General features: G+C 48.9%; 1 protein-coding gene across 4 annotated transcripts in view; it reads right to left on the bottom strand.

Moving 5' to 3' along the window:
• The window catches only part of LOC123753977 (transient receptor potential channel pyrexia), an 80,294-nt gene that overhangs the window by 44,902 nt on the left and 8,998 nt on the right, over nucleotides 1-26,394 (bottom strand). For all 4 annotated transcript variants that reach the window (XM_045736027.2, XM_045736028.2, XM_069307743.1 and 1 more), the window contains exon 2: nucleotides 24,284-24,714. In XM_045736027.2, the coding sequence (XP_045591983.2) occupies nucleotides 24,284-24,440 (157 nt within the window). In that variant the 5' untranslated portion in view covers nucleotides 24,441-24,714. The remainder of the gene's footprint in view (nucleotides 1-24,283; nucleotides 24,715-26,394) is intronic.

Below are 26,394 nucleotides of genomic sequence, written 5' to 3'. Positions count from 1 at the left end.
GGGGAAACTTTGCTTGTTTCTTTATCTTCACTGCCTCATCAATTCCCCTCCTCCTCCACCTCTTCTTATTAGTGCCCCTACTCTTCCCTCCCACCTCCTCCTACTGCCTCCTTTCCCTCCAGCTCCTCCCCAGCCTCCTCCTCCTACTGCCTCCTTTCCCTCCAGCTCCTCCCCATCCTCCTCCTCCGTCCCTGCTCTCCTCCTGCTGTTTACGGCCCCTGCTGCTGCCTCCATCACTCTCCTCGCTACCTGTCGCTGACATGTAATTTCCTGTGGGCTCTGTTCCAGCACCGCCGCCTCCACCTATTGTCTTTCAATAGCTATATTATTTGTTTCCTGTTAAATGACATTCATATTAGGTCCACGATGAAGCTTAACCCAGCCGTGTGGGAGAGCCTTTATGTGGTCGGCAGCCTTGAGAGAACATATTCCAATGCGAGTGAGACAGTTGGTGGGAGTTTCTTGAGTCTGGCACAGGCCGCACAAACCTGTTGATTGCTGAGCGTCTTGTGTTGTAGTTGTCAGCTTCTAGTTGTCCACGAAGCTGACAACAGGAAGATAACAACTTCGTTTACAGCTAGAAGCTGACAGGAAAATGTTTCGGTCTGTGTCCTTCTCTGTAACAGTAAGGTTGTCGGCAGTTCTTCGAAGTTAAAGGGTCCGATATACTGATGAATATAGCAAAAACAGGTCTAAACTAGAGAGGAACTTTCTTGCAAGGTTCTCTCTCTCTCTCTCACACTCTCTCTCTCTCGGTTACAAATTGGTCGTCCAGATGGGTGGTATACACTCAAAATGGGAGGGAACTTGTGCTTCACATAACTGTTCGCAACCGCTGTTGTCAAGAGGGACGAAATGCGCCTGAGGACTACAAACGTCTCGGCTGCTTTGCTTGCTAAACTCAGCAAGATGGCTCTTTACGGTCAGTGATGAATCAAACTTCAACTTTAACACGGAGTACTAAGGTTCTACCACAGATCCGTCTGTCTGTCGCAGTTTTAATATCATACTGTCTAGTTATCATCATTCACTGTTTTCTCAGCTACAAATATAACCTGCCATCACCTTCACCAGGTAAATATTACTGCAAGGGGTGATTAATGACCAGCGAAGCACTTAGCACTTCCTCTCTTGGGTATGTGATAGGGTGTAATCATCAGTATAGGGCTGAGCATCCAGAATGAGGTGTAGTAGATCACTGAAGTAGACATACCATAAGTGGCTAAACACACTATCCTGAGATACAGTGGTATCAATTGAAAGCCTTTAAGATCCGGCTCCATTAATGACTGCTCTTAGAGTACGTTCATAAAGGTAGTCCCTCATTGCCTATAAAATGGAGCATGAGATACCTTGCGCTTGAAGCTAGTAACAACATTATGCAGTAAAAGCCACGTGCAACACCACAGCTGATCTTGCAGACATCAGGTGACTGACCCCACTTAGTAGAGAAGTTCAACACTAGATAAGAAACAGATTGATCTTTCCTGAAAGCATATTGTCAACTTCACAGACACTGATGATGGTCAAACACTGCTACGATGTCTTGGGAATGGTAGCAGTACTAACACTGGTCGTAGTTGCTGACCAATGACCTGGTCTCAATGGTCAGTAACTACGGTGGTCATTTTGTTAACAGAACATGGCCCCTCCCAGTGGAAGGGTCACATTTCCCTTTCTGTGCCCCCCTCTCCGTGGGTCCATCTCCCCCCTCTCCACGCCCTCTCCCTCCGCGTCTCACAGTAATGACTTGCTCTGGACAAGGAATTCAATTAAAGGCGTCAGCTGACCAGGGTGGAGGTTATGGTTTGTCTGCTGTGTCTACCTTCACTCTTTCCCTCTATGTCTCTATTTATTATTGACTATTTTCTTCCCCTTCTCTCTTTCTTTTCGTTCCTCTCTTCCCTTCATCCCTCTCACTCTTTTTAATCCATAACTTTCCTAATACGGTATCCCTCTCTTTGTCCAATCCTACTCCTGTTTCTATCTCCTTACTCCTATATCGCTCCATCCATTTCCCTACCTCCCTCCCCCACTTTCCTCATCTCTATCTCCTTCCTTTCTTTTCTTCTTCCCTTAGTACTGATTGATGATCTTCATGATACACGACATTTACTATACACCTCACTGCAGTCTTTCACAGCCTAGATTCGGACAAAATATTTTGCTCTCCGTACCTCAGTTGTTCCAAAGTGATAACCCCAAGACAACTGGTTCCCGAGTTGTACCTTAAGAGTGCGACTCGTGGAGGCGTTACGGGAGCAGACAAACCCTTAGGCATTTTCTCTAACGTTAATGATTTTAACACATGATTATCCCGACCCTGACCATCATAGACGAGGCTCAAAAAATAAGACAGCCAAAAATCCATTCACCCAGCAGGAGCGGGACCCCTAACCCAGCAGGAGCGGGACCCCTAACCCAGCAGGAGCGGGACCCCTAACCCAGCAGGAGCGGGACCCCTAACACAGCAGGAGCGGGACCCCTAACCCAGCAGGAGCGGGACCCCTAACCCAGCAGGAGCGGGACCCCTAACCCAGCAGGAGCGGGACCCCTAACACAGCAGGAGCGGGACCCCTAACCCAGCAGTAGCGGGACCCCTAACCCAGCAGGAGCGGGACCCCTAACCCAGCAGGAGCGGGACCCCTAACCCAGCAGGAGCGGGACCCCTAACACAGCAGGAGCGGGACCCCTAACCCAGCAGGAGCGGGATTAGGGGTCAAATTGCTGATGCTGAAAAGTAACCCAGATGGAGGCCAGAGATACCGACTGGAAATGTGGACTAGAAATCTCTCGCTTTCCGTTCCTAAGTTGTTACGGACCACAAGTCTCTGGTCCTCCGTGTCTTAGTTGTTACGGACCACAAGTCTCTGGTCCTCCGTGTCTTAGTTGTTACGGACCACAGGAGCGGGACAAAACGCTCAAAAGTAGTTTTATTCTCCGTATCGCAGTTGCTGTCTAATTATATTTTTGTCCAGTCATAACCGCACGACAACCAGTTCCAATATTCTACCTCCATAGCGTGACACGTGGACAATTCTTGGCCAGGAAGACAAACTTTTAAACATTTTCTCTAATATTAATGTTTTGGACAAAGGTGCTGACCATCATCGAGCAAAAAAAAAAAAAAATAGGAAAGTAGATTGCCAAAGTATCCCATCGCTCAGCAGGAATGGTGTCTCTTACCTAGCCCAGGAAGAGTGGGACCCCCACACCAGCAGGAGTGGATCCCCCGTCACCCAGTGGAACCCATCACCCAGCAGGAGGAGGACCCTGATCATGAGCGAAGCCCTTGACGGAACCCCCGGGGAGGGCCCTGGGAAAGGGGTGAGGACGTTGAAGGCCGAGAGCTCCCCAAATGTCGTCCTGGTCGGCGGTGAGCAGCGTGTAGTGCACGCCTGAGCACGCAGACCGCAGCTCCAGATATAAGGCCGCCTTATCCTCTCCAGGTGAACTCTTCCCTCTTGCAGGCGGACTATTGGTCTCGCCAGGCGGACATTCGCTGGCTCCAGACGAACTTTCGCTCGCTCCAGGTGACGCTTCCGTCTCACTAGAACCTTTCAACCATCCAAATGGTCTCATCAACAATTGACCTTTCAGCCATTTTTGTTGACCTTTCCTCTTTCCAGGTGAAGCCTCACGAGGAAGGTTGTAGCCCCTGGGGAGGGGAGAAGGAGGGGTGAGGTCGAGGTCCTTCCACACCTGAAGGAGGTCAGATGAGGGGAAGAAGAGGGAGTAGTGGGTCCCGGAGCACTGTGACCTCAGAACCATGAGCAGCTCCGTCGAGTCTTCGTTCTCGATGCGCAACGCAAACATGATGACCAACTGACCTTGTATTATTAAGTTATAATTAACAAAACTTTTAGTAATGGGGTATATAAAATACAACATTTTCAAAGTCGACTTGAAGCAGCTAGGAAACCCAGATGGAGGTCACAGCTCCCGCCTGGAAGTTCCACTAAAATTTTTTCGCCCTGATCTTTAGTTGTTACGGACCACAAGTGCCAGGTCGTGGCGTCGTTCACTCTGCAAGACAATATGAGCCACCTGCACGACTGGCCCTTCTTGTACTACCGCAGCTCAGTCCCAACACATGTAAAGTGACGAGGCTGGAAACACTCAAGACAATTATCAGGAGACACCGTTTAGTATGACTATGTAGCACTTGAAAAAGATATAAGGACTGGGATTTGGGATAGGACGGAGGAAAGGAAAGGTGCACGACCATTTAGGCCGTCAGGGCTCGAACGCCAACCTATAAGAATACCAGTCCGTCTGCCTAAGGTTTCCCACGTCAAGAAAACGGTCAAATTAAAGTGTTCTTCCATCTTCCCTAACCTACCAGAGAACCCAAAACAGAAAACGGTACAGTACGTCACTTTTGCGAGCCGCTTCCATTTTCAAGAATAAAAATTTTTGACTTTATGTAACGCATACGATCGAAATGCGACGCTCTTTGTAAGAAGACAGGTCGAGAATACAAGCCGTCGCTGTACTGACCAGTCGAAGTGGTTGGGCACCATTCCTTTCCTCCGCTCTATCCCAAATCACTATCCTCATACCCCCTTTCAAGGCCAGAAACCCCTGCACCTCAAAGAAGCTGGGTGCACGGGGTTTCATCAAGACGCATCATTTTCATCAGGATTCATCAAGACGCGCCAAGAGACAGACACTTGGAGTGGACCACACACACACACTCCTCAAACAAACTCATCCTCCAAGCATTATGAGACACATGACACCTATTCATCAAGCATACAAAAAATGGACTGATATTTGGACCCAAAACACTTTATTTGTACGCAAAACACTTGTAATTGTACCCAAAACTATTTTAATTGTATCCAAACACTTTAATTGTACCCAAACACCTTTAATTGTACCCTAAACACCTTTAATTGTACCCTAAACACTTTTAATTGTACCCAAAACACTTTTAATTGTATCCTAAAACACTTTAATTGTACCCAAAACACTTTTAATTGTACCCTAAAACACTTTAATTGTACCCTAAAACACTTTCATGTTTTATACTATTTGAATACTCCAAAGAACAATGAAGGTCGGGTGTAGTGTAGAGAGTTACAGTGATGAAGGTCGGGTGTAGTGTAGATGGTTACAGTGATGAAGGTCGGGTGTAGTGTAGAGAGTTACAGTGATGAAGGTCGGGTGTAGTGTAGAGAGTTACAGTGATGAAGGTCGGGTGTAGTGTAGAGAGTTACAGTGATGAAGGTCGGGTGTAGTGTAGATGGTTACAGTGATGAAGGTCGGGTGTAGTGTAGATGGTTACAGTGATGAAGGTCGGGTGTAGTGTAGAGAGTTACAGTGATGAAGGTCGGGTGTAGTGTAGAGAGTTACAGTGATGAAGGTCGGGTGTAGTGTAGAGAGTTACAGTGATGAAGGTCGGGTGTAGTGTAGATGGTTACAGTGATGAAGGTCGGGTGTAGTGTAGATGGTTACAGTGATGAAGGTCGGGTGTAGTGTAGATGGTTACAGTGATGAAGGTCGGGTGTAGTGTAGAGAGTTACAGTGATGAAGGTCGGGTGTAGTGTAGAGAGTTACAGTGATGAAGGTCGGGTGTAGTGTAGATGGTTACAGTGATGAAGGTCGGGTGTAGTGTAGATGGTTACAGTGATGAAGGTCGGGTGTAGTGTAGAGAGTTACAGTGATGAAGGTCGGGTGTAGTGTAGATGGTTACAGTGATGAAAGTCGGGTGTAGTGTAGATGGTTACATTGATGAAGGTCGGGTGTAGTGTAGATGGTTACAGTGATGAAGGTCGGGTGTAGTGTAGATGGTTACAGTGATGAAGGTCGGGTGTAGTGTAGATGGTTACAGTGATGAAGGTCGGGTGTAGTGTAGAGAGTTACAGTGATGAAGGTCGGGTGTAGTGTAGATGGTTACAGTGATGAAGGTCGGGTGTAGTGTAGATGGTTACAGTGATGAAGGTCGGGTGTAGTGTAGAGAGTTACAGTGATGAAGGTCGGGTGTAGTGTAGATGGTTACAGTGATGAAGGTCGGGTGTAGTGTAGATGGTTACAGTGATGAAAGTCGGGTGTAGTGTAGATGGTTACATTGATGAAGGTCGGGTGTAGTGTAGATGGTTACAGTGATGAAGGTCGGGTGTAGTGTAGATGGTTACAGTGATGAAGGTCGGGTGTAGTGTAGAGAGTTACAGTGATGAAGGTCGGGTGTAGTGTAGATGGTTACAGTGATGAAGGTCGGGTGTAGTGTAGATGGTTACAGTGATGAAGGTCGGGTGTAGTGTAGAGAGTTACAGTGATGAAGGTCGGGTGTAGTGTAGATGGTTACAGTGATGAAGGTCGGGTGTAGTGTAGATGGTTACAGTGATGAAAGTCGGGTGTAGTGTAGATGGTTACATTGATGAAGGTCGGGTGTAGTGTAGATGGTTACAGTGATGAAGGTCGGGTGTAGTGTAGAGAGTTACAGTGATGAAGGTCGGGTGTAGTGTAGAGAGTTACAGTGATGAAGGTCGGGTGTAGTGTAGAGAGTTACAGTGATGAAGGTCGGGTGTAGTGTAGAGAGTTACAGTGATGAAGGTCGGGTGTAGTGTAGCTGTAGCTTCCAATATTCCCGCAAGGAATGTCGGGAACTGATAAATCTTTAGGCATTTTGTCTTACGTTTAACACATGTTTATCCCCGCCCTGACCACCAGAGACGAGGCACATAAAAAGAAAAAAAGAAAGAAAATAGAAAGCCAAAAATCCCTTCACCCAGCAGGAGTGGGACCCCTAACCCAGCAGGAGCGGGACCCCTAACCCAGCAGGAGCGGGACCCCTAACCCAGCAGGAGCGGGACCCCTAACCCAGCAGGAGCGGGACCCCTAACCCAGCAGGAGTGGGACACCTAACCCAGCAGGAGCGGGACCCCTAACCCAGCAGGAGCGGGACCCCTAACCCAGCAGGAGCGGGACCCCTAACCCAGCAGGAGCGGGACCCCTAACCCAGCAGGACCCCAAGATGGGTGAGGACGATGAGGGCCGAGAAGCTCCACAAATGTCATCCTGGCCAGCGGTGAGCAGCATGTAGTGAGCGCCTGAGCAGTCAAGACCCCAGCTCCTGGTCTCCAGCCTCATCCCGCCTAGCCTCACCTCTTCTAGGTGAACTTTCTCGCCCTGATCCTTGCCTCAGTCGGACAACAAGGCTCTTCGGACGACAAGAACCCTGTCGTGGTGTAGTCGTCTAGAGCGTCCACGTGGGAACACCCACCACACACGTTCGAACCCCCATCACGGCTCCTACTGATTTTCTCAATAATAATAATAATAATAATAATAATAATAATAATATCAGCAACAGCAGTGCTCACACCCTCGTATAAGCGCCACACAAAATGTCAACCGCGCACAAACGGAACACCAAAATATACAAAAAACCTATCCATTTGCAGGTCTGGTGAAGGAGAGGCGGCCACGATGCTGACTCTGCCAGAACTAGTGATATAAAACCGATCGCCAGCTATTACCATGAGGCTCGTATCCCCCCCATTATCTCCATCTCTCTCTCTCTCTCGCTTGTTTCTCTTCCTCCCTCATACTCTGGGTGCAAAATTATTTAACATCAGTGAAAGAGGGGGGGAGGGGGGGGACGAGTGTTTCGGCGATCCGTAGTGCAGTTGTGTCTCCAACCTGTCCTCTTAAAAAGAATGTCGCTTTTGGCCGTGAGGCTTATCAAGTCCCTCATTTGCCCAAAGACTATGAGAGAGACTAGGAGTGCTCTAAGGCTTGGCATTGTGTGAATGTTGGTTCACTGAGCCTTATCCCCCTCCGATTCGAGTAAGATTTTAAACCTACCAAAACGTTGTTACGGTGCCAGAAAGTTTATTACTAACCTTCGTCTCTCCTTTCCTCACTCCCTGCCTCACTTGCTTCCTGCCTCTCTCCCTTCCTGCTTTCCTCCATGCCTCTCACACAGCCTTCTTTCTTCCATGCATCTCTCGCTCCCTACTTCCCTGTCACCCTTCCTCCCTTTATGCTTCCTTCCCACTCTACCACCCATCCTTTCTCCCTGCCTGCCTCCGCCCTTCCCTCACGCCCAGCCTCCTCCCCTCCCTCACCCTGCTAGCACAGTACCCTCCCCTCCCACGCCCTCCCAGAAGAGTACCCTCCCTTCCCTCCGTCTTCCCTCACAGACGAGCCCCACGTCCTGGGAAGTTTGAAAGAAGCGACCACGAAGATTCTTGATTGAATTTTAACAAGAAAACTTTTGTTTGGAGAAGTTGACAGTGCGAAGGGGAGCTCCCTGCCTCCCTGTGAGGGGTGAGGGGGGAACACTGCCTCCCTGTGAGGGGTGAGGGGGCACCCTGCCTCCCTGTGAGGGGTGAGGGCGAACACTGCCTCCCTGTGAGGGGTAAGGGGGAACACTGCCTCCCTGTGAGGGGTGAGGGGGAACACTGCCTCCCTGTGAGGGGTGAGGGGGAACACTGCCTCCCTGTGAGGGGTGAGGGGGAACACTGCCCCCCTGTGAGGGGTGAGGGCGAACACTGCCTCCCTGTGAGGGGTGAGGGGGAACACTGCCTCCCTGTGAGGGGTGAGGGGGAACACTGCCTCCCTGTGAGGGGTGAGGGCGAACACTGCCTCCCTGTGAGGGGTGAGGGCGAACACTGCCTCCCTGTGAGGGGTGAGGGGGAACACTGCCTCCCTGTGAGGGGTGAGGGCGAACACTGCCTCCCTGTGAGGGGTGAGGGGTGAGGGGGAACACTGCCTCCCTGTGAGGGGTGAGGGCGAACACTGCCTCCCTGTAAGGGGTGAGGGGGAACACTGCCTCCCTGTGAGGGAGGAACACTGCCTCCCTGTGAGGGGTGAGGGAGGAACACTGCCTCCCTGTGAGGGGTGAGGGAGGAACACTGCCTCCCTGTGAGGGGTGAGGGAGGAACACTGCCTCCCTGTGAGGGGTGAGGGAGGAACACTGCCTCCCTGTGAGGGGTGAGGGGGAACACTGCCTCCCTGTGAGGGGTGAGGGGGAACACTGCCTCCCTGTGAGGGGTGAGGAGGAACACTGCCTCCCTGTGAGGGTGAGGGGGGAACATTGCCTCCCTGTGAGGGGTGAGGGCGAACACTGCCTCCCTGTGAGGGGTGAGGGGGAACACTGCCTCCCTGTGAGGGGTGAGGGCGAACACTGCCTCCCTGTGAGGGGTGAGGGGGAACACTGCCTCCCTGTGAGGGGTAAGGGGGAACACTGCCTCCCTGTGAGGGGTGAGGGCGAACACTGCCTCCCTGTGAGGGGTGAGGGGGAACACTGCCTCCCTGTGAGGGGTGAGGGGGAACACTGCCTCCCTGTGAGGGGTGAGGGAGGAACACTGCCTCCCTGTGAGGGGTGAGGGGGAACACTGCCTCCCTGTGAGGGGTGAGGGAGGAACACTGATTCCCTGTGAGGGGTGAGGGGGAACACTGCCTCCCTGTGAAGGGTGAGTGGGAATACTCCCTCCCTGTGAGGGGTGAGGGGGAACACTCCCTCCCTGTGAGGGGTGAGGGGGAACACTGCCTCCCTGTGAGGGGTGAAGGGGGAACACTGCGCCTTCCTAAGCGGGAAAAACCCAAAGTGATAAGCGAAGGGTCGCGATCCGTAGTTATAAAACTGGCCAAAATATATAGCCTCTAGGTAAGGTTGGGCGCCATCTTTGTTGACGAAGCTCTCCAGTCTTCATCCAGGGACAAACACCCAGTAATTGACGCCACCCCATCCCCCCCCCACCCTCCCCTCCGTCAACCACGCACCTACGGCAACCCGTCAACACGACAGCCTACACCACAACCCAGATCTCCTATGCTTTTGTAGGGTGGTGGTACAGTGGTAAAGTACTTGGCTTTGCATCACACATATAACCTTGTGTGTGTGTGTGTGTGTGTGTGTGTGTGTGTGTGTGTGTGTGTGTGTGTGTGTGTGTGTGTGCGTGTGCGTGTGCGTGTGTGTGTGTGTGTGTGCGTGTGCGTGTGCGTGTGTGTGTGTGTGTGTGTGTGTGTTGCGTGCGTGTGTGAGTGCGCGCGTGTTCCACGAAACGTCAATTTTGATGAAATGTTTTAATAAAATTCCAGTGAGAGGGGGAGGACAGCGTCGAGTCGCTGCCTCCCTCAACAGATTGGATCCCTCAATCCCGGCCACCTGATCTTCTAACACACCGGATTGGACACTCACTCTCACCAACCAATCCTCTTGCGCGTCATTCGATACTCTAGACTGCCATTTAATCGTCCAGTTCTATATACCCAATTTAATCCTCTGTTCATAATCCAATCCGCTAAAGCAACACAACATTCCCTATTTTACAATCCAGTCAATACACCATCCACATTTTATGCACCATCCAATTCCCTATTCGCCATCCAATCGTTTATTCAGCAGGATTCGATGCTCCCACCCACATCTAATCCTCTGCGTCGCCCATTTGGAAGCCATAAATATTGGTTGCGTCTCGTGGTAGGGGCTTATGACCCCAGCTCGTCGATATCAGATGCCGCTCAAGTGCCGGGTCTCACCCCATGCCACGCTATCTTCCCCCACGCGTGACCACGCTATCGTTTCCCCCGTGGTCATTATATTATCTTCCCTCCATGTGGCCAGACTACCCTTTCACCACTGTGACCTAGCTATCTTTCCACCACTGTGACCGGGTTATCTTTCCACCACTGCGACCTGGCTATCATGCCACAACTGCGACCAGACTTTCTTTCTACCCATGTACTTAGGCTATCTTTTCCCCCGTGAGGCCAGGCTACCTTTCCACCAGGGTGGCCAGGCTTCCGATTTCCGATTTGATGTCCAAAGGGCTTGGAAAGAATGGGGGAGGAAGGGGGATGGGAAGGTGAAATTCGGGAAGAGGATTTGGATGTAGAGAGAGAGGAGGCTTGAAAATCGGCGGCCTGTCCACCATGGGCTGGCATGAGGTGTGTGTCGTTGGTTTGGTTTGGGTGTGTGTTGTGTAGGGTTGTCAGTGGCTAGTGTGGGTGTCTTGGCTGGTGTGTTTCCTTTGAGCAGGTGGTGTTGGCTCAAGGAGGTTGATTTTAGCAACATCAAGCTAGTTGCACTGTTTTGCAGAACAAAATGGTTTTTATTGTTGTTTGTATTCGTTTCGATATAAAACGGGTCCCGGATGGGCCACTCATCTGGGTCTTCTGGTAGACCGCTAAGTAGATGAGGTCTCGGGAAGTGGATGTGCCTGATCACTTTTTGTTGGAGTGATTCTTTTGGTTCTGTGTGGCGGTTCGTGGATCTCATAGTCTCTGGGTGTATTGATTGCTTTGTGGGGTTCCTCACTTTCTGGGACGTACAGGTGTTTCATGCAGCTCAGCTTGATATTTATTGCCATCATGTTGAGAGCTGTGTGGATCTGGTCCGTCCTTACCCTGTCTGCCAGCGACAGGCCCGCCACAAAGCGGAGTGCTTTGGACCCGTTGGATCTTCAGTGTATTGGTGAGGTTGGAGAAGTTCAGGGAGGATGTAAGGATACTGGAGGCTAGGCCTTATGATAATCCTGTACAGGTGGAGCTTGACGTGGGATGTGACTTGTCTGAAGCGAAATAGCCTCGCCAGGGACCCTTTAGCCATCGCTGTCTTCTCGGAGACTTACTGAGTGTAGTTGAATAGTAGTCTGTTGAAGTTGTATCCGAGCACTGTGTTGGAATTTGAGATGGCTATGGGGTTCATCCCTGATCCGTACCTCACCCTCATTTCCGAACGTGCTTATCTGGATCTTGTCTGGGTTAGTGGTGATCCTCCATTTTCTTTCCTAGTTTGCAGTTCAGGGAAGTTTTACTTTCGCCTATCGTGTGACCGTCGCATGTTTGGTTACTTGGATACTTGGGTTAGAGGTTACACGTGTGTTACGTCGTCGAATTGGACGATGATGGGGCCCCTGTATTCCGGTTGGGACAGGTCATTTCGAATATGTTGAAGAGGACCGGCTCAGGCACGACCCTTGAGGGACTCCAGCTGTCGGGGAGACCTTCATTACATTGCATTTGCTTGGGTTAAACTCTAACAACCATTTGTTCGACCATTACTTCAGTTTGCCCAGGTCTTCTTGAAGCCTCAAGCAGTCCTCCTCTGTCTTAATTCTTCTCATAATTTTGGCATCGTCAGCAAACATTGAGAGTAATGAGTCTATTCCCTCTGGGAGATCATTTACGTATATCAGAAACAGAATAGGTTCGAATATAGTGTGTGTGTATGTGAGTGTGTGTGTGCTCACCTATTTGTTCTGTCCCTATTTGTGGCTGCAGGATCGAGCATTAACTCTCGGATCCCGCCTTTCTAGCCATCAGTTGTTTACAGCAATGACTCCTGTCCTATTTTCCTATCATACCTAGTTTTAAAATTATGAATAGAGTTTGCTTCTACAACCTGTTCCTTAAGTGCATTCCATTTCTCCACTACTCTCACGCTAAAAGAATACTTCCTAACATCCCTGTGACTCATCTGAGTTTCCAGCTTCCACCCATGTCCCCTCGTTCCGCTTGAACATTTCATCTATTTCCAATTTGTGAATTCCCCTGAGTATTTTATACGTTCCTATCATATCCCCCCTCTCCTTTCTTTTTTCTAGTGTCGTAAGATTCAGTTCCTTCAGGCGCTCTTCATATCCCATCCCTCGTAACTCTGGGACGAGCCTTGTCGCAGACTTCTGAACCTTTTCCAGTTTCCTTATGTGTTTCTTCAGGTGGGGGCTCCATGATGGTGCGACATACTCTAAGACTGGCCTCATGTAGGTAGTGTAAAGCGCCCTAAAAGCCTCCTCACTTAGGCTTCTGAATGATGTTCTAACTTTTGCCAGTTTAGAGTACGCTGATATCGTTATTCTGTTTATATGTGCCTCAGGAGTTAGATTAGGTGTTACGTCCACTCCCAGGTCTCTTTCTCGAATTGTCACAGGTAGGCAGTTCCCCTTCACTGTGTACTGTCCCTTTGGTCTCCTATCACCTGATCCCATTTTCCAAAACTTTACATTTGCTGGAATTTACATTTGCTCGTGTTGAACTCCAGTAGCCATTTCTCTGACCATTTCTACAACCTGTTCAAGTCCTCTTGGAGGATCCTACAATCCTCATCTGTCACAACTTTTCTCATTAATTTTGCGTCATCCGCGAACATCGACATGGAGGACTCTACTCCTGTAAACATGCCATTTACGTAAATTAGAAATAGAATTGGTCCGAGCACCGATCCTTGAGGTACTCCACTCGTTACTGTTCGCCAGTCCGACTTCTCACCCCTTACCGTAACTTTTTGGCTCCTTCCTGTTAGGTAGTTCCTTATCCATGCTAGGACCTTTCCCCCCATACCCGCCTGCCTCTCGAGCTTGAATAGCAGTCTCATGTGCGGTACTGTATCAAATGCTTTTTGGCAGTCCAGAAATATGCAATCTTCCCAACCATCTCTATCCTTTCTTATCCTCGTTATTTTATCATAGAATTCCAAAAGGTTTGTTAGGCAAGATTTCCCTTTCCAGAACCCATGTTGATGTTTGTTTACAAACCTAATGTTCTCCAGGTGTGCAACAAGTCTTAGCCTAATTATTCTGTCAAGTATTTTGCAGGGGATGCTTGTCAGTAATACAGGTCTATAGTTAAGTGCCTCCTCCCTATCTTCTCGAGTTATCTTGAAATGATTTCGGGCTTAGTGTCCTCGCGGCCCGGTCCTCGACCAGGTCTCCTTTTTGTTACACACCACCAGCAAGCAGCCCGTAGCAGCTGTCTAACTCCCAGATACCTATTTACTGCTAGGTAACAGGGGCATCAGGGTGAAAGAAACATTTTGCCCATTTGTCTCCGCCTCCACCGGAACCCGGAACCTCAGGACTACGAATCCGAATCGCTGCCCACCCAACTGTCAGGCGCCCCTCCTTTCTTGAAAATCGTTACAACGTTTGCCTTCTTCCAGCAACTGGGCAATTCTCCCGACATAAGTGACTCATTAAAGATCCTTGCCAGAGGCACGCTGAGGGCCTGCACTACCTCTTTTAGTATCCACGGTGATACTTTGTTTGGTCCAACCGCTATAGTTGCATCCAGTGTTGTCAACTGTTTCATTACCTCCTCTGCTGTCACCTCTATATCTGATAGTCTTTCATCTAGGGTAATCTCTTATAACAATGGGAGCTGCTCAGGCTCGGTTGTGAACACTCCATGGAAACTGGCATTCAGTGCCTCGCAGATTTCCTTGTCGCTTTCTATATATGAAAACACTTTTGTTTCCCTTAGTCTTGTCACTTGGTCGTTCACAGACATCTTCTTATATGGCTATGTAGTAATTTAGGTTGATTTTTCGCTTTGATTGCAATATCATTCTCATAATTTCTTTCCGATGCTCTTCTTATGTTAATGTTATCGTTCCTAGCTCTGTTGCATCTAATCCTGTTGTCCTCTGTCCTTTGTCTTCTGTACTTACTCCTTGTACTTCTGTCTTCCTGTACTCACCAAATTGTACTCACCTAATTATGCTTGCGTGGGTTGAGCTTTGTCTCTTTGGTCCCGCCTCTCAACTGTCAATCAACTGGTGTACAGATTCCTGAGCCTACTGGGCTCTATCATATCTACATTTGAAACTGTGTATGGAGTCAGCTTCCACACAACACACAACAGTGCGTGTGTGCGCGCGCGTGTGTGTGTGTGTGTGTGTGTGTGTGTGTGTGTGTGAGGGGGGAGCCAACACAGAGGAGCCAGGGCCGTGGAGCGTCAAGTAGCGGCTGATGCTAATGACTTGGCCGACCACCGTGCCAAGAGCACTTAATTACTCGACTGCCTCCAACAATGGCCACACTTTGCACAAGCTGGTGAGAAGGGCGGAATAATGAGATGGAGGAAGGGAGAGGGAAAGGGTAAAAAGTGAGGAGGGGAGTAGGGAAGGGAAGGACGTAGGGAGAGAAAAAGGTAAAGAGAATAAGAAATAGAAGGAGGGAGAGAGAGGTTAAGGAAGTAAAGGAGGGAATAGGGATGGAGATAAATCATAACAGGAAGGTAGGGAAGAAGACGCTGAATTGTTTGATGGTGTGTAGAGGGAGGGAGGGAGGGAGGGAGGGAGGGAGGGAGGGAGGGGAATGATGTGAGATGAAGAAAGATAATAGAGAAAGAAGGGAAACAGAAAGAAGTGAGAGAAGAGAGGAGAAACGGGAAGGAGAAAGGGAGAAAGGAGAGAAACAGAGAGGAGCGAAGGAAGATAATGTGAGAGATGAGCCGAGGCCCGCGCGCGCGCGCGCACACACACACACACACACACACACACACACACACACACACACACACACACACACACACACACACACACACACACACACACTACAGAGAGTGGAGCTATTGGTTCCAGGCATTACAGTGAAGGACTGAATCAGATGGGGAGACAGGTAATGAGACAATGGTGTATAACCAGAAAATATACAAAACTCACGGAGAAATACATACAGATCAAAGAAGAGGAAGGCGAGAGGGACAAGAGTAACCCTGTGGTCAAGAGGAGGAAGCAGAGTACTGGGACAAACAGGGAGAGCCACAAAGAAGGGCCAGAAACAAGTATACTGGGATCAGGAGAGTGATGGAGAGAGAGAGAGAAAGAGAGAGAGAGAGAGAGAGAGAGAGAGAGAGAGAGAGAGAGAGAGAGAGAGAGAGAGAGAGAGAGAGAGAGAGAGAGAGAGAGCCAGAATGACGTAGCAGTACAAGCCAGGAACAACCCACGCTGCACAGGCTTAAGAAAAAACTATAATAAAGAACCTGGTTATTTGGCTAAGAATAGATGAAGATGACCCAACACAAAGTGAGATGAAGTTTTCGAAAGGTCAAGTTCAAGGCTCCAGGAAGTCTTCAAGATGGAACCAAAGTGGAGACGTGACCCAGACGTCAGCAGACAGGAGACAGTAATGTCCAGATTTCGAGCATCTTACGAGGCGGTAATGAAACAATTGACTGAATATATCGTAGTTAAGGTCAGACCAAATGTCGCCACGCCTAATGAAAGAGGCTGCAGGAGCACTGAGCAAACCATTAACTAGAATCTATAATCTTAATTTGGCAAAGATGGTGCCCCTGGAAATGTGGAAGACTGTAAACGTGGCGTCAATACTCAAGAGACGTCGAGAGGCCATACAGTACTGATCAACGTCACTGATGTACACCTCATGTAAACTATTGTAGAAAACAGTAGGTAAAATGACTGTGGAACATTTAAAGAGGAGGAAGTTGTAAGTGAGAGACATTTAGAGGGGATAAGCCGTGCCCTACGAACCTGATCGCATCAAGATAAGGCAGGACAGGATACGATGGATCTTATTACAATGACAAAACTCCTTTGGCACTGTTCACCACACAAGATTGAAACATAAGATAAAGAACCGAACTGGAGTAGCTGAGAAGGTGCTAAACTAGATGAAAGAATTCCTGACAAATAGGAAACAGAGGGTCATAATGAGAGTGCCACAAGGAAAGTCCCACAGGCTCTATCTTTGGTCCCTTACTGTTTCTAACACATATAAATCACCTGCCCGACGAAGGAAGATCTTCCCAATGTTGCCGGACGATGCAAAAACAGCGAGAAAGATTGTAGGATGTGAAGTGAAGACCTCAGCAAGCTGTATTCTTAGATAAACAGCTTGAGGAGACGAGTCACAGCGAGTGTGGCATGAGGACGTGTGAGAGGTAAGGTAAGTATCAGGAGAAAGCGCTTAGTTATTGCGATTGTCTAGCACTTGGTCACAACATACAAAATTCTCAGGGGGGAGTTGACAGTGTGGATAAGGACAGATTATTTAGCCCGGGTGGTGCTCTCACAAAGGGGAAACAGGTGGAAACTGAGTACTAAAATGAGCCAAAGACACATTAAAAAGTACTGAAATGAGTCAAAGACACATTAAAAAGTACTGAAATGAGTCAAAGACACATTAAAAAGTACTTTTTTTAGTGTCGGAGTAGTTAATAAATGGAATGCATTAGGCAGTGATGTGGTGGAGGCTGACTCCATACACAGTTTCAAATGTATATATGATGGAACCCAATAGGCTCAAGAATCTGTACACCAGATGATTCACGGCTGAGAGTCGGAACCCTCGCAAGCACAGCTAGGTGAATACACACACACACACACACACACACACACACACACACACACACACACACACACACACACACACACACACGGGAGCAGCGACCCTAGAGCAGACATCCATAACATTCCCAGTTAACAGGTCTGGGTAGCCGACCACGTCAGCGCTCCTTCCTCTCCCCCAACACAATATATGAGCCACAACCATCTGAGAGAGAGAGAGAGAAGCAGAGAATTCAAAGTACATTATGATGAAATAAATGAGTTTCTAGGAGCAGGCTTCAGATGAGCTGACGTAGGATAACAGCTCATACTTGCAGTTTCACTAGGCTCGTCATTTGGCATCCCTTATGTATCCTAGTTTGACTTAAAGAAAAAAGTTGAAACTGGAGAATGCAATGGATGGCAGAAACTTAATAGCTTACAGATGATGCTGACATTTTGGTAATGAAGTGCGACTCTTCAATGACAATGAAGAGTGCTTAACCTAGCCCAAAAGGCAGCTAGGAAACTTACATCCTTACGGCGCACCTCACACCTCTACAGCAAGAGCGGCAAAACCTTATATGCACTCTAGAGGGAGATTCGCTCCCTCTATAGTGTGCACCCTCTCCTGGAGCGCCTGCCCTCCATCATACTCTTGGACAAAGAGGACAGCATAAATAATGAAGTGAGAGATATGCAATGATAATGATAACCAATCCTAAATATAATATTTCAACTTAATATAAATATATGATATACTACAAGCACAGGTATAACAAGAAACATTATACGTGCGACCAAAAGATCTCAGCATAAAGAGTTAAGAGGGAGAGGTGTGGATGGGGCTCCCCCTCAGAGCTCACGCCTCATGCAGCAGCGAGCTGGCTGGCCTGAAGGGAAGCTGGCCCAGCGAGGTAGGAACACAGCAGGAAGCCAGGGTGAAGAAGAGAGGGGAGGGCGAGGAAGAAGTAGGGGGAGGGAGGAATAAGGAGAGTGAACGAGGGAGGAAGAGGGCCGAAGATGGCAGCATAGTGACGGTGAACTGACTGGGGTGATGGATGACCCCTTCAAGGTTCACCAAATTTTTCACCCTTTGTAAAATTGAGCCGCTCTTCCTTGGTAGATGTTTACCCTTCTCCTTGTGTGGAATATATCGTCTTTACCGGGGGCGCGGCCCCCCCTCCCTCCCTCTGCTGTTTGTATGGTGCTTCTTTACTTGTAATCTCTTGTGTGTATGTCTTGCTGGTATCTCTTGTGTATCTCTCTTGTTGTGTGTATATCTTATTATGTATCTCTCTTGTTGGAACTCATGCAACGTGTGTGTGTGTGTGTGTGTGTGTGGGTGTGTGTGTGTGTGTGTGTGTGTGGGTGTGTGTGTGTGTGTGTGTGTGTGTGTGTGTGTGTGTGTGTGTGTGTGTGTGTGTGTGTGTGTGTGTGTGTGTGATGCTGTTGGAGGGTCCAGCATCAGCTCTTAGTTCGTGAGGCCTTTCGACCACAGGTAGGTGAATACAAGGTCTCTATTTACCCGTTTTTTTCAAATTTGTATTTAACGCTGTTCATTGATTAGCTTCGACATCATCATCGTCTAATCCTTTCCACGATTTATTTGCGACTCTTACACTGAAGACATTTTTTTCTGACTTCTCTCTGACTAACTTGTGTCTTCCTGTCTTCGAACATCTGCTTTTCGCTCCACAAATTGTCGTTAAAATAATGGTTGTCGTTTTCATGATCAATTCCAATTGATCATGAAAACGACAATTCCTTCTTTCCTCTAGTATGTTTAGGTCCAGTTCCCTCAGTCTTTCTTCATTGTTCAGTTCCCTTACCAGAGAGTTCAACCACTTGGGCTGGACGGTGGAGCGACGGTCTCGCATCACCGCATCATGCAGGTCGGCGTTCAATCCTCGACCGTCCAAGTGGTTGGGCACCATTCCTTTCCCCCCCCCCCCCCGTCTCAAATCCTTATCTTGGCCACTTCCAAGTGCTATATAGTCGTGGTGGCTTGGCGCATTCCCCTGATAATTCCGTCCCTTCCTCACCTGAGAAATGAGTCTTGCTGCGTACATCTTGATGTTTTCTAGTAATGCTTAGTGTTAAAGTTGGTGTTCCATGCCGGGGCAGCAGACTTAGGAGCGGGGCTCACGTTGGTTCAACACATAATTTTAGAAAGGTTCTTTTGTCTTACTTCCCAAAGGCTATATGTGGACGTTGACCAGTTTGGCACGTGCTGTCCACGGTATTATGCTCATACGTGTCCCTCAGCTTATGTCTACTCCCAAGTCTTGCTCATTTTCTGATGAAGGAAGCTGCCTCATCTTTACTATATACTGTATGTGAAGTTTTCCTACACTCATCTCTGTAGGTTGTTTACCTCATTCTGTAATGAATCACAGTCCTCCAGTGTTCCGAGTCTTCTCATTAGCTTTGCATCATCAGCTTTGATATGAATAAACATATTTTTTCTCCGTTAGGCCGTTTGCGTATATTAGGGACAGGATACCGACCCTTAAGGTACTCCCTCGTTACCTTTCCTCTAACCTAGCGCTCATCCCAATACACGACCCTACTTCTCCAGTGTGAATATGAGTCTCTTGTTAGGAACAGTGGCCAAAGACTTATGATAAACAAGATGCGATCTGCCCAACCCTTCCTCTCCTGCTTGAATGTTATCGTCTTGTCGTAAAGTTCTGATAAGCTGGTTAAACAGAATTTCCTCTGGTTGAATCCATGTTGATGTTTAGAGGATGATATTGCAGTGTGTGAGCGTGGGAGAGCACGTGTGTGTGTGTCATTATTGGCTGGAGAGAAGAGCACCCATTAAATTGGTCAGTAATTGTTTAATTGGGGAAATGTATGCATGGTTGGCAGGGGGAGGTGTGTGTGTGTGTGTGTGTGTGTGTGTGTGTGTGTGTGTGTGTGTGTGTGTGTGTGTGTGTGTGTGTGTGTGTGTGTGTATTCGTGCGTGCGTGCGGGTTACAAGCAAGATCTGAAGGAACTGCACCTCATGCCATGAAGTAGAATTTAGAGATAAGACATGATCAAAACATACAAAGTACTCAGGGGGAATAAACAGGATGGGCAAGGCCTGTTTCGTTGACATAAGACGGGACAACAAATGAAGAAACACAGGTGAACACATGTGAGTAGTAAAGAGTGCAAGAAACTAGAAAATAAAGTGGTGTAAGGTAAGACTCCATACACAGATTCATACGTAGATATATAACGAACTTCAAGGGGGGGGTTCGAGAACCAGTACAACGGTTGATTGAAGGTTGAGGGACGGAACTCCAGAGCTGAATCTCAATTCCCACGATCACACATAGGTGGGCACATGTCACCAGGGCCAGGCGGGAGCAGATTCCCCTTGTTCAAGTGCACAGATCAATATGTAGGTGCGTCCTCTCTGGAAATATTCAGGTACTGTTTATTGTGTCAGTTATGTCGAGGACCAGCTGCTGCAACGCCCCCTCACCCCTGCACCCCGCCCCATCCCTCTCAGGCCAAGCCAGGTGCACGCATGTTGATCCTACACCCTCCAAGCCAGGTGCACGCATGTTGATCCTACACCCTCCAAGCCAGGTACACGCACGTTGATCCTACACCCTCCAAGCCAGGTACACGCATGTTGATCCTACACCCTCCAAGCCAGGTACACTCACGTTGATCCTACATCCTCCAAGCCAGGTACACGCACGTTGATCCTACACCCTCCAAGCCAGGTACACACACGTTGATCCTACACCCTCCAAGCCAGGTACACGCACGTTGATCCTACACCCTCCAAGCCAGGTACACTCACGTTGATCCTACATCCTCCAAGCCAGGTACACGCACGTTGATCCTACACCCTCCAAGCCAGGTACACACACGTTGATCCTACATCCTCCAAGCCAGGTACACGCACGTTGATCCTACACCCTCCAAGCCAGGTACACGCATGTTGATCCTACACCCTCCAAGCCAGGTACACTCACGTTGATCCTACATCCTCCAAGCCAGGTACACGCATGTTGATCCTACACCCTCCAAGCCAGGTACACGCACGTTGATCCTACACCCTCCAAGCCAGGTACATGCATGTTGATCCTACACCCTCCAAGCCAGGTACACGCACGTTGATCCTACACCCTCCAAGCCAGGTACACACACGTTGATCCTACACCCTCCAAGCCAGGTGCACGCATGTTGATCCTACACCCTCCAAGCCAGGTACACACACGTTGATCCTACATCCTCCAAGCCAGGTGCACGCATGTTGATCCTACACCCTCCAAGCCAGGTACACGCACGTTGATCCTACACCCTCCAAGCCAGGTACACTCACGTTGATCCTACACCCTCCAAGCCAGGTACACGCATGTTGATCCTACACCCTCCAAGCCAGGTACACGCACGTTGATCCTACACCCTCCAAGCCAGGTACACGCACGTTGATCCTACACCCTCCAAGCCAGGTACACGCACGTTGATCCTACACCCTCCAAGCCAGGTGCACGCATGTTGATCCTACACCCTCCAAGCCAGGTACACGCACGTTGATCCTACACCCTCCAAGCCAGGTACACTCACGTTGATCCTACACCCTCCAAGCCAGGTACACACACGTTGATCCTACACCCTCCAAGCCAGGTACATGCATGTTGATCCTACACCCTCCAAGCCAGGTACACACACGTTGACCCTACACCCTCCAAGCCAGGTACACACACGTTGACCCTACACCCTCCAAGCCAGGTACACACACGTTGACCCTACACCCTCCAAGCCAGGTACACGCACGTTGACCCTACACCCTTCAAGCCAGGTACACTCACGTTGATCCTCAACGTTCCTAGACCAATAGCGTACCTTTATCCTGGGCATCGGGGTTTCCATTCAGTGAGGGGAGGGCGTGACACACTCCCCTCAGCCCTGCTGAGGGATATGAGGTAAGAGCTGAGGGAGCCAATAGTGGCGCATGACCGCCCAGGTCCCCACCCACCCTCAGGTACTCTCCCGCCAGCGCCGCCGCCGGCCCCTCGGTGCGTTCGTCAACTTTCATCAACACCATATAACCGGAAGCTGAATTTTCTTTAATATAAATTTATATTAATGTATATTATAATTTTGATTTCCGCGAGACCTAAGACAGGTTAGGTTAGGTTTTTCGATTGGCAATTATTTGTGTTTGCAGTAAGTGGGTGAAGCATTTAAAGGTGCGATTTGAACACAGGAAGACAGCGCCATTCAAAATAAAATTTTGAACGTAATCAGTATAGTTATGTGGAAACTGTATTCATAAAGGAGAGGTGAGAGGAGGGGGGGGGTGGATTAGTTAGCATACCGCCATTGTTGATGAGGACGGCCTGCCACCCTCATCAACAATGGCCAAGTGCTCGTTAGTCCAGCAACGAAACTGAGTGTTTATGTATGACAAACACCATACACGTGACTCACAGCTCATTACTTTCGAACCGTTCTTGAACTGTGATTCACGCTCTTCCGCAGTTCGAATTGCACATATTTCAGCCCGTCCTCCAAACAAAGATCCAAAAGTGATTCCATGCACCCGCCAAACCCCCTGTTTATGAATGAAAAGCGGTTTACACACGACTCACAACTGCTGACGTTCGAACATATCCGGAACAAGTGCTTCACTGACGAATTTTGTTCGAATTACAACGCTGTAACTGCTTCACCCACGTACTACAAATACAAATAATCACCAACAGAACCTAAACACCTAACCTAACCTATCCTATGCCTATATATACACAATATGCTAATATGTTATAATATTAATTTATACTTGAGAAAATTCCCGTTTTGAATGAACAGCATGTTAAAATTTATGAATGTGTCTGTGGGGTCGACCGCTGGATGTAATGGACTTGAGTCGAGGACGGGGTTGCATATTTACATACTTCACCCACATACAGCAAATATAAATTATATCCAATATAATCAAAACACCTAATTTATCATAGGGCCTAAAATACGCAAAAAAATTAAAATACATAAATGCTAATCTATACTCGAGAAAATATCGTTTTTGGTTACTATATTGAAGAAGACGAATGTGTGTGCCTGGGGCCGGGTGGGGCTTGGACGAGCACTGCTTGAGGGCGGGCGGGAAGATGGCGCCCGTTTCCCTCCACTCGCACACACCTCCCCTCGTTCGGGGCAAGATAATGCAACTTGAGTGTTGTCAAAATATCTTCGTAGCAATAATTCCTGATGAAGGGGATATAAACTGTTATTCTTCATTGTTTTAAAACTGATGTGGATTGTAGCATAGAGCCCAAACGGTTTATACGTGGGATGTCACCACTGTCATTCCTGCCGATTTGATTGATGAAGATTAAGCCACCCAAGAGGTGGCACGGGCATGAATAGCCCGTAATATTCCTGTCACCTGATGCTTCTAGATAGTCAGGTGCCCGACTGATCTTACTGCTTACACTTACACACTACTGTCGGGGATTTGCACCATTACTGCTCACTATTTATTCCAAGATACCATTCATGGATGGGGTTTACCATTATCTATAATAGTCTACGCAACAGGTACAACAAAGCTAGCAAACGGGGAAGGAAGAGCTAGAGGTCATTCCCCAGTAGTCACGGAGAGGTAAGTACTGTTAGGTCAACACTGTCGGTGCCTCAGTAACCCGGAACACGCCGCCCGTCCTGGGGGGGGGGGGCTGAGGATCGTAGCAGGCACCTCCCTCCACGGCTCCTGTATTTATTATATGGGAATTAATTATGTTATTTAAGGGGAAGCCATGATGTCAGCTGCTGCCTCAGTACACTAGGAATATTGTAGTAATATACCTAACACTTGCAATTTTATAATTCTCTCTCTCTCTCTCTCTCTCTCTCTCTCTCTCTCTCTCTCTCTCTCTCTCTCTCTCTCTCTCTTCTCTCTTCTCTCTTCTCTCTTCTCTTCTCTCTCCTCTCTTCTCTCTTCTCTCTTTTCTCTTTTCTCTTCTCTCTTCTTTCTCTCTCTCTCTCTCTCTCTCTCTCTCTCTCTCTCTCTCTCTCTCTCTCTCTCTCTCTCTCTCTCTCTCTCTCTCTCTCTCTCTCTCTTCTCTCTTCTCTCTTCTCTCTTCTTCTCTCTTCTCTCTCTCTCTCTTCTCTCTTCTCTCTTCTTTCTCTCTCTCTCTCTCTCTTTCTCTCTCTCTCTCTCTCTCTCTCTCTCTCTCTCTCTCTCTCTCTCTCTCTCTCTCTCTCTCTCTCTCTCTCTCTCTCTCTGGAATGAGAGTTCGTACTCACCTTTTGGAGTGACCTTGTCTGCCCAGCGGACGACGGCTGTCCTGACGGGGGAGTTGTGGGCCGAGGGAGCTAGTGTGGTGGTGGTGGAGGCGGGCGAGAGTGGAGGGCTGGTGGTGCAGCAGTTGAGTCGTGCAGCCAAGGTGCCTCTACCAGCCATGACTACAGCCTCCCCGCACACACATACCTCTCTTGTCGCCTCGTGTCACCCTCGCCGCCTGCATTACCACCACCACTGCCTTACTAACAACTCAGTTCACCACAGTTGGCACTTTGTCCCGTCGCAGAGACTTGGGATGCACTGTGCGACTTTGTTTTCAATGTCTTCCTCGAAAACTCGTCCTTCAAGTTGCTGGGAAAGTTCGAGCGATCACACCTGGCCTGTGTGTTGCTCTGTACCTTAGACAACACCCTCCTCAACACCCGGCGCTGCTCTGCAACACAACAAACACTAATTACACGCCAATACGTAAATGTACGGGTGGAGGATTTAGAGAATATATTGAGGATTACGAGGGGGGAGGCGCGCTGGCCACGGGTGTAATGATAACTAACCAGCAGGTCACCGCTCTTCCTCACCTCCCAGAGTTACAAGTCTTGTACACCACCACCCACACACCACAAACCTCCACTCTAGCTCCTGGGCTCCAATGTTTGTTTCGTTTGTAACGCTACCCGACTTGTATAGCTCAATGTAAACGAGAACAAATCTATTTTGAATACACACTAAGTTAAAATATATGAGAGCGTCTTCGGGGACGAGGACGGCCGCAGGTTTAACCTGGTGGCCCGTGGGGTGACCTGGGCAATAAGGTATGGTGACGGGGGTTACCTCTGGGTGTGTGAGTGACCTGGTGAGGGGGCGTGGGAGGGGGGATGGGGAAGGGTGGGAGGGGGAGGGTGGCATCATGAGCAACATCGATCAATGTAGTGGACTTGCCGTGAAAATTTTATGGTCCACAAATTGTTGAAATGATATAAATCGGTGATGTGTTGTGTGAGAGCCAGCAGCCGTTGCCAGGTGTTGTGGTGGAGCAGGTGTTGAGTGACAGGTGTTGTGGTGGAGCAGGTGTTGAATGACAGGTGTTGTGGTGGAGCAAGTGATGAGTGTCAGGTGTTGTGGTGGAGCAGGTGTTGAGTGACAGGTGTTGTGGTGGAGCAGGTGTTGAATGACAGGTGTTGTGGCGGAGCAAGTGATGAGTGTCAGGTGTTGTGGTGGAGCAGGTGTTGTGGTGGAGTAGGTGTTGAATGACAGGTGTTGTGGTGGAGCAGGTGATGAGTGTCAGGTGTTGTGGTGGAGCAGGTGTTGAGTGACAGGTGTTGTGGTGGAGTAGGTGTTGAGTGACAGGTGTTGTGGTGGAGCAGGTGATGAGTGTCAGGTGTTGTGGTGGAGCAGGTGTTGAGTGACAGGTGTTGTGGTGGAGTAGGTGTTGAGTGACAGGTGTTGTGGTGGAGCAGGTGATGAGTGTCAGGTGTTGTGGTGGAGCAGGTGTTGAGTGACAGGTGTTGTGGTGGAGCAGGTGTTGAGTGACAGGTGTTGTGGTGGAGCAAGTGATGAGTGTCAGGTGTTGTGGTGGAGCAGGTGTTGAGTGACAGGTGTTGTGGTGGAGTAGGTGTTGAGTGACAGGTGTTGTGGTGGAGCAGGTGTTGAGTGACAGGTGTTGTGGTGGAGCAGGTGTTGAGTGACAGGTGTTGTGGTGGAGCAGGTGTTGAGTGACAGGTGTTGTGGTGGAGTAGGTGATGAGTGACAGGTGTTGTGGTGGAGTAGGTGTTGTGGTGGAGCAGTTGATGAGTGACAGGTGTTGTGGTGGAGCAGGTGTTGAGTGACAGGTGTTGTGGTGGAGCAGGTGATGAGTGACAGGTGTTGTGGTGGAGCAGGTGATGAGTGACAGGTGTTTTGGTGGAGCCGTTGATGAGTGACAGGTGTTGTGGTGGAGCAGGTGATGAGTGACAGGTGTTGTGGTGGAGCAAGTGATCAGTGACAGGTGTTGTGGTGGAGCAGGTGATGAGTGACAGGTGTTGTGGTGGAGCAGTTGATGAGTGACAGGTGTTGTGGTGGAGCAAGTGATCAGTGACAGGTGTTGTGGTGGAGCAGGTGATGAGTGACAGGTGTT

Source organism: Procambarus clarkii, chromosome 6 (assembly GCF_040958095.1).
Source record: "Procambarus clarkii isolate CNS0578487 chromosome 6, FALCON_Pclarkii_2.0, whole genome shotgun sequence".
In the NCBI taxonomy this organism is placed as follows: Eukaryota; Metazoa; Arthropoda; class Malacostraca; order Decapoda; family Cambaridae; genus Procambarus; species Procambarus clarkii.
Note: the sequence above shows the minus strand (reverse complement) of the source record. Positions and strands in the feature narration are given on the sequence as shown.